At 37.5% G+C, this 8,607-nt stretch overlaps 1 protein-coding gene across 1 annotated transcript in view; it reads left to right on the top strand.

Moving 5' to 3' along the window:
- Positions 1–316: 316 nt before the first annotated feature.
- Vsig4 (V-set and immunoglobulin domain containing 4) overlaps positions 317–8,607 on the top strand; it is a 24,782-nt gene continuing 16,491 nt past the window's right edge. The window contains exons 1-2 of the mRNA XM_021153646.1: positions 317–441; positions 2,953–3,309. Coding sequence (XP_021009305.1) covers positions 387–441; positions 2,953–3,309 — 412 coding nt within the window. The 5' untranslated portion in view covers positions 317–386. The remainder of the gene's footprint in view (positions 442–2,952; positions 3,310–8,607) is intronic.

Here is an 8,607-nt window from a genome sequence, read left to right as displayed (position 1 = left end):
GGTACAAATTATGAAAACTGCATATGCCAGAACAAATGGTTTCCTTAGACTGACCAGAAAGTAAAACATCCCTCTATGGTAAACTTTGAGCAGACTCAAAAATCTGGGATATTAAAGACCAGAGAGCACCACTGGTCCCAGAGAAAGTCAAATCCTAGTAGAGTGAGGAACAGTTTCACCCATCCTTAAATCTCTAACCTTACTCAGCATAAAAAGAAAGAACCTTGTGTGACTCTTCTGAAATACGGAAGGCGGGAGTAGTGTGTGAGGAAACTAGGATTCTGAGAAAAAATAGAAAAGTGACGCAGAAACTGGCAGCTACCAATACTTCCAGATTCTTCAGCAGCAAGAGGATGGAAGGATGAATAGAAGTAGCTTCAAATAGGATGGAGATCTCATCAGGCTTGCTGTTCCTGGGCCACCTAATAGTGCTCACCTATGGTAAGGCAGGATATTGATACTTGACTACCTCTTCTCCCTCTGGCAGAAAATGTGAGTGTTGACTTTGAGTGTTTACCAAGAAAAACTTGTTTCTCATGGGCAGTCACAGTTGCCTGAAATTCTACAGGCTTTCTGAATGTTGAGCAGAAGGGAGGAAAGTCTGGTAAAGCTTTCAGAAGCTGCCTTGAATAGAAATTGAAAGAGTTCTTCTCTTAGAAAATATCTACATGACTTTCCAATATTTCAGGGATGTCAGAGGACTCCAATGTCTTGCAAACCTTCCATATTCTCCTTTTCCCTTGAAATTTTATAATTATGACTAACTTTCCATTTCCAAGCTTTGATTCTTGCTGCAGTATATACCTCCACAATGAATAAATGTTGTTGAGTAAATAGATGTGACCTTAGTAGTAACCTATAGCCAAGGATGTTGGGATACCCCTTTAATCCTAGCTGTTGGGAGGTAGAGGCACTCTGATCTCTGTGATCTCAAGGACACTTTTGACTACATAGAAAATTCCAGGATATCTAAGGTTACATGGTAAGACTCAGTTTGTAAATAAATAGATAAAAGTAACACATACCACTAATTAGAATTGTTTCCAAGTGCTCAGCACTTGCTATTCATACACTTTTAGAACACAGATATTTACTGATATCCATGCCTCTCTAGGACTTCTCACGATCAACCCAGAACATATATTATTCCTTTTTTTTTTCAATGTCAGCACTTCAAACATCTAAAGAACGGAAAGAACTGTATCCTCTTAATTTTCTTAACTAAACTAAATATCTCTAGCTTCTTTAACTAAAGGATGTGGTATACTACTAGCTGCTGGGATAACTCACTTCCCTGTGGACATAGCAGTCCAGTTGTAGGGCCTGTTTGCAGGGATCTAATTCTAGATTCATAGTCCAGCAGAGTCTGGGATATCTCATAGTAGCATTATTTCTGTGACTCTTCTTCCACACTCACTATTCAAGGAAATGAAATGCCTTTTCAGGACACTAAGTGCAAGTAATAACTACTTAAGACTTGGTATAGGGTAAAAGGATTTTTTGCTGAATTTCTGCTTGCTTCATCTTCCTATAGGGTGTCATTGGCTCAAACATAATTTGAAGTACTCAGCAATGATGGGCTATGTTTATGCTTGTTTTTTTTTTATTTTATTGAAGTTGACCCCTCTAATGGTTAAAATATGCTGTGTATATTCCAATAGTTCCTGGTGAGGCGAAGACCATAGAAGCCACTTCAGTGTTCAGATACATTAGTATATGCTCTGGTACTTAGCAGTGTATCCTGAAAGTCAGATAACATAACCTCACTCCATGCACAAGGCATGGTAGTCTACCTGCCTAACTGAAAACATGCTAAATAAAAAAAAAAAAGATTCAGTCAGTGATACCTTGCATTTTGAAACTATATCTACCAGGAAAGACATTGCCACCCCCCCAAAAAAAAACCAGCCTCTGGACCCAGTTGAATAAAATACAAAGTCATCAAGATATGAGCTTACATATGAAAAACTCTAATACAATAGGCACCCATCTCTTTTTGCCTCTGGACTCCCTCCAACTCCTCAGCCCATCAAGAAGCAATTTTCTTTGTTTTCACCCCACAGTAACTAGCACAACCAGTGCTAGAGAGTTAGTTACTCAGGTTCTTTTCTTTTCCAGACCAAGCATGGATGAAATCTTTTCCCCCTCAGGATATCATTTTCTAATATCTTTTTGGTAAGAACTAAAGGAAATAAAAAAAAAAAAACAAAGAGAAAAGAGAAATAAGGACAGAAATTGGCTAGACTTGCTTGCAAAGTACATATTTCAAATCTAATAGCTAATGGTTTGGTTAAATAGGAATATACTCCAGAATTTTTGCTTCACCCTATGTTTCACCTTTAGAGTCTTGTATAGCTCATCTCTTTCACCCTGCCAGAAAAGAATTTGATTTTATGTCCCAATCACTGAGCCTTTCTCTTGAATGAGTCTGTTTCAAGCAGCAAACTGTACAAAATGAAGTACTTTGGTTTCCACTATTCACCATTTTCCTTCCTACACATCATTTGAAAATAGTGAAAGAAAATATTATATATATGTACATATATATACATATTCTCTAATATTTTACATATATGTATTTATATGTGTGTACATACATATACATGTAAAATATTATAGAATTCCTAAAGATTATTCTATCCTAACTCTCACATAATATTTGGAGGAAAATGGATCCTTCACGGTGGTAGTGACTTACCGAGGGTCACTTCCTGGCAAGACAGTGTCATGAAAGGAGCTTCAAAGCACTAAAGCTAATGAGTGTTGAAGTCTTTGTTGTAGGGACTGACTCACATTGATGGGAAAGTTAACAGACCAGAAGAGCACAGGGATGAAGAGAGTGTGATTGAAGGAAGGGTGTTTCCCAGAAACCTATTGACTCTGTCACTCATACCCTCACTCCAGTGAACATTTTGTCTGTGTTTGCCTTTTTGACTTTGTTCCCTGTTTTAGGCCACCCCACCCTAAAAACACCAGAGAGTGTGACAGGGACCTGGAAAGGAGATGTGAAGATTCAGTGCATCTATGACCCCCTGAGAGGCTACAGGCAAGTTTTGGTGAAATGGCTGGTAAGACACGGCTCTGACCCCGTCGCCATCTTCCTACGTGACTCCACTGGAGACCATATCCAACAGGCAAAGTACAGAGGCCGCCTGAAAGTGAGCCACAAAGTTCCAGGAGATGTGTCCCTCCAACTAAATACCCTGCAGATGGATGACAGGAACCACTATATATGTGAGGTCACCTGGCAGACTCCTGATGGAAACCAAGTAATAAGAGATAAGACCATTGAGCTCCGTGTTCGGAAATGTAAGTCACTGTGAGAGTAGAAATGCATTGGTAAGCAAAGACACAGTAGAGTAGTATAATCCTAGACACCTCTGAGAAATTGAGTGGCCTTGGTTGCTATGTACATAGGTTCTCTGTGATTCTGTTTGCTAATCACAAGCACCTCAGGGTCACCACCTCATTAGAAATTTAAAAAGTGTTTAAAAAAAAGACAATTCCACTAGGCTGTCCATTACTTTCCACCCTGTAAGAAGTATCTTTCTACTCACACAGACCCCCCCCCCCGGGGGGAAGGGCTGATTTTCATATGACAGGGTTTGGTGATATAAATAATACCACATGATAGGCAAAGGCCTGTCTGCATTTGGAGAGCAGGTTTTCATTTATATGTATTTTTTGAGAATAAAAACTAAATTTTTTATATATTTTTTTTAATTTTAACCGGGCAATGGTGGCACATGCCTTTAATCCCCACACTTGGGAGGCAGAGGCAGGCAGATTCTGAGTTCGAGGCCAGCCTGGTCTACAAAGTGAGTTCCAAGACAGCCAGGGCTATATAGAGAAACCCTGTCTTGGAAAAAATAAATAAATAAATAAATAAATAAATAAATAAATAAATAAATAAATATAAAATAAAATTTGTAAATATAAAAAATACAATTCCATTGCCTTATAAAATGCTACTCTATCTCTCCTATATTCACCAAAGTTTTTCTGAGGGACATGCTTCCCACCAACTACATCTCCCAATTTACCACAAAACTTTGCAAACAGAAAAGAGCATTATTGTCTACATAAAGCTAAACTCTATTCATTTATACTCAACCATATAAATTTTTCTGCAGCAGCTGACCCTGCTGTCCATATCTTTCTCCTTCTTTTAACCACTTTTACTTGGTTTTCTACAGTTTATCTGCATGAATATTCCTAGATTGCTGGCTCTAATTCACTACTTTGTACATCTAGAATAGAAGACATTGTTCACTTCACCCAGCTTGAGAATTTTCATTTCTAATCTTCCAGTCTACAGGTTGTTTCTCTCTTCTCTCTTTAATTATTTTTTTTCCAATACAGTTACTTTTTAGTCAATTTCAATACCAATGAGAATTTAATGGGCTTCTGTGTGTTTTTGAGGTTGTTACCAGAAAATTATTGCCTCTAATCATATATTGAAGCATTTCCCTATGCTTGTTTCTAATAGATTGAGAGTTCCCAATCTCACATTGAAGTTCTTGATCTACTTTGGTTGATTTTTTACAGGATAATAGAGGTCAGATTTGAATATTAGTGATATCCACTTTCCCCAGCACCATTTATTGCAAAGGCTATTGTTAGTCTAGTGTGATTTTGTACATTTACAAGTAGTTACTTAGTTTCACATTTGTTAGTATATTTCCAGGACTCTGTTTTACTGACCTGTGTCTTTTTATAGCAGTATTGTGCTGGTTTTGCTTATTATATTTCTGTGAAATGTTCCAAAATCAGATATTGTAATGACTTCATCCTTCTATGTAACTGCACATCTAAATACTTTAGCCATTTCAAAATTATATTTGTCTAATTAATCTTAAGTTGTAAGTGTAAATTATTTATTTGGAATGTTATAGTCTTATGAAATACATTAGTTTAAGTATTTCCCCATCCTTCATATTGTCTTTTTACAATTTTTTTAGATTTATTTATATGTGAGTGTTTTGTATACAGGTATTCCCATGCACCATATGTATGTCTGGTACTTAAAGAGGTCTGAAGAGTGATCAAATGCTCTCTATCTGGAGTTATAGATGTTTATAAACCATTATGTGGGTGCTAACCAAACCAAGACCAGGTCCTCTACAAGAGCAGACAGTGATCTTAACTATTAAGCCATCTCTCCAACCAAACATGTTACCTTTTTATTTTCATGATAGTATCCTTTAAGGTCCCAAAGTTTCTAATTTTATTGACGCCTAACCTATTTTTATCTTAGTACTTGTATGTTGTACTATGTCCTACCAAACATTTCTTAACATGCATAGAATCTGGCAGAACTGAATAGTGAAGGCACGTGGACTTGATATTTTCTTTGTTAGTAGTTGTTTAACTAGCAATCCAAATGTTTTTTACTTGTTTAAATTATGTAATTTTAGTTCCTGGTTCATCTTTAAAAATTAAAATTTTCTGTTTTTAAGGATTTATTATTTTATACATATGAGTGTTCTATTGAAATGTATGTGTGTCTTAGTTACTTTTTTATTACTGTGATAAAGTACTTTAACAAACTTATGAAGTAAATAGTTTGAGCTTACAATTTCTTTTATTTACTAATTTCTTAATTATTTTATTTATTTACATTCCAAATGTTGCCCCCCCCGTCTCTCCTCTCAAGGTTTTTCACCCTATCCCCTTTGCCTCTGAGAGGGTGCTCCCCAACCTTAGGCCCCCCTCTTCTCTGGGCTACAGGCCATGACACCAAAGCAAAGAGTTAGAGTCCATGACACCAAAGCAAAGGCATGGCTGCAGAAACAGCTAAAACTTCACATCTTGATCTGAAAGCAGGAATCTAAAAGAAAGGACATGAGGAATGGCACAAGTCTTTTGAAACTTCAAAGCCCACCCCCAGAGACATACTTCTTGCAACAGGTCCACACATCCTAATCTTTCTCAAGTGATTATACCAACTAGTGATCAAGTTTTCAAATATATGAGCCCATAGGAGCCATTTCCATTCAAACCACCATAATATTCAGGTACCAAGTGCCTGCCTGGTACCTGTGGAGGCCAGAAGATGACATAGATTCCCTGGAATTTGATCTATATATGGCAATGTGTGCTTATGTCAGTCCTGGAAGCCAAAACCAGGTCCTCTGTAAGAGCAAAAAGAACTCTTAACTGCTGAACCAACACTCCAGGTATCACTTGCAGTTTTATTTATTCAGTTGGAAAGGATGCATTATTTCAGATAGTTTTAAAATTTGTTTTATACACAGAATATGGTCTTTTTCGAGTAATTCTCCATGTGTAGTTGATAATAGTATCTACAATTCACCACAGACAGTACCAACCCCTAGGTTGGTAGTCCTGGATCCTATAAGAAAGAAAAGTTGAGTAAGTAAGCAACATTCTTCTATGGCTTCTACTTCATTCCTCCCTCTAGGTTCTTAACATGAGTCCCTGCTGTGACTTCTCTAAATGATATATGATCTGGGGCTTGTAAGCAGAAATAAACCCTTTCTGCACCAAGTTGCTTTAAGTCATGGTGTTTTATCATAACAATATAAATCCTCACTAAGACATTTACTAAGTATTTTCATTATTTTCTCTCAGTGGGATATCAATTCCTAATTTATTGGATTTATTCCAATTTAATTTTATAATGTACAAAAGATTGTTTCTACTCAGCTCAATTTCTTATCCTTTAATTCTACCATTACTGTAAATTACATCTTAGTGTATTATAATGATATAAGTATTGATTTTGAATTATTGTTTTGTAAAGTGTGTTCCAATGTCAGGTTACAAAAGTGTGTTTAGACTCAATACTTAATTGTATAGTTATCTGTACTGGTGCCTTTTTATTTCTTCATATTAGGTTGGATATCATCCAGTGTCCCTTTATTATAGCTTAAAATGCCTTTTCACATTTTTTATGGATGCAAACTGTTAGAGAATATTCTCATGTACATTATAAAATTTAGGAAATATCTCGATTTTTTTTCCTCCATTTTCATCTGGGGGTTGTGTTTTAGATAGGGTTTTTCCAATCTGCCCAAACTAAATTCATACTTGTAGTTAGAACTATAAGTACATGTTATTCTTCTTTTTTATTAGATATTTTCTTTATTTACATTTCAAATGTTATTCCCTTTCCTAGATTCCCATCCGAAAATCTCCTATCAACCTCCTCCTCCACAACCCACCCACTCCCACTTCCTGGGCCAGGCATTACCATATATTGGGGCATAAACCTTCACAGGACCAAGAAAGATCCTCTCCTCCCATTATCTACTAGACCATCCTCTGCCACATATGCAGCTAGAGTCACAAGTCTCTGTGTGTTTTTCTTTCATTGGTGGTTTAGTCCCAGGGAGCTCTGGGGGTACTGGTTAGTTCATATTGTTGTTCCTCCTAGAAGGCTGCAAACCCCTTCAGCTCCTTGGGTTCTTTCTCTATCTCCTTCACTGGGGACCCTGTGATTTGTCTAATGGATGACTGTGAGCATCCACTTCTGTATTAGGCACTGGAAGACCTCTCAGAAGAGAGCTATATCAGGCTCCAGTCAGCAAGCTCTTGTTGGCATCCACAATAGTGTCTAGTTTTGGTGGTTGCTTATGGGATGGATTCCCACGTGGGGCAGTTTCTGGATGGCCATTCCTTCAGTTCTACACCAAACTTTGCCTCTGTAACTCCTTCCATGAGTATTTTGGTCCCCATTCTAAGAAGGAACAGTGTTTCCATACTTTGTTCTTCCTTCCTCTTGAGTTTCATGTGTTTTGCAAATTGTACCTTGGGTATTCTGAACTTCTTGGCTAATCTCCACTTATCAGTGAGTTTATACCATGTGTGTTCTTTTGTGATTGGGTTACCTCACTCAGAATGATATCCTCCAGATCCATCCATTTGTCTAAGAATTTCATGAATTCATTGTTTTTAGTAGCTGAGTAGTATTCCATTGTATAAATGTTCCACATTTTCTGTATCCATTCCTCTCTTGAAGGACATCTAGGTAATTTCCAGCTTCTGGCTATTATAAAGAAGGCTGCTATGAACACAGTGGAGCATGTGTCCTTCTTACCGGTTGGAACATCTTCTGAGTATATACCCAGGAGGGGAATTGCTGGATCTTACAGTAGAACTATGTCCCATTTTCTGAGGAACCACCAGACTGATTTCCAAAGTGGTTGTACCAGCTTGCAACCCCAGCAACAATGGAGGAGTGTTCCTATTTCTCTACAGCCTTGCCAGCATGTGCTGTCACATGTGTTTTTGAACTTAGCCATACTGACTGGTGTGAGGTAGAATATCAGGGTTGCTTTGATTTGCATTTCACTGATGACTAAGGATGTTGAAGATTTTTTTTTTTAGGTGTTTCTCGGCCATTCAGTATTCCTCAGTTGAGAATTCTTTGTTTAGGTCTCTACACCATTTTTTTTCTTTTTTAATATTTTTATTAGGTATTTTCCTCATTTACATTTCCAGAGCTATCCCAAAAGTCCCCCATACCCTTCCCCCAATCCCCTACCCACCCACTCCCACTTTTTGGCCCTGGCGATCCCCTGTACTGGGGCATATAAAGTTTGCATGACCAATGGGACTCTCTTTCCAGTGATGGCCGACTAG

Source organism: Mus caroli, chromosome X (assembly GCF_900094665.2).
Source record: "Mus caroli chromosome X, CAROLI_EIJ_v1.1, whole genome shotgun sequence".
Taxonomy (NCBI): Eukaryota; Metazoa; Chordata; class Mammalia; order Rodentia; family Muridae; genus Mus; species Mus caroli.
Note: the sequence above shows the minus strand (reverse complement) of the source record. Positions and strands in the feature narration are given on the sequence as shown.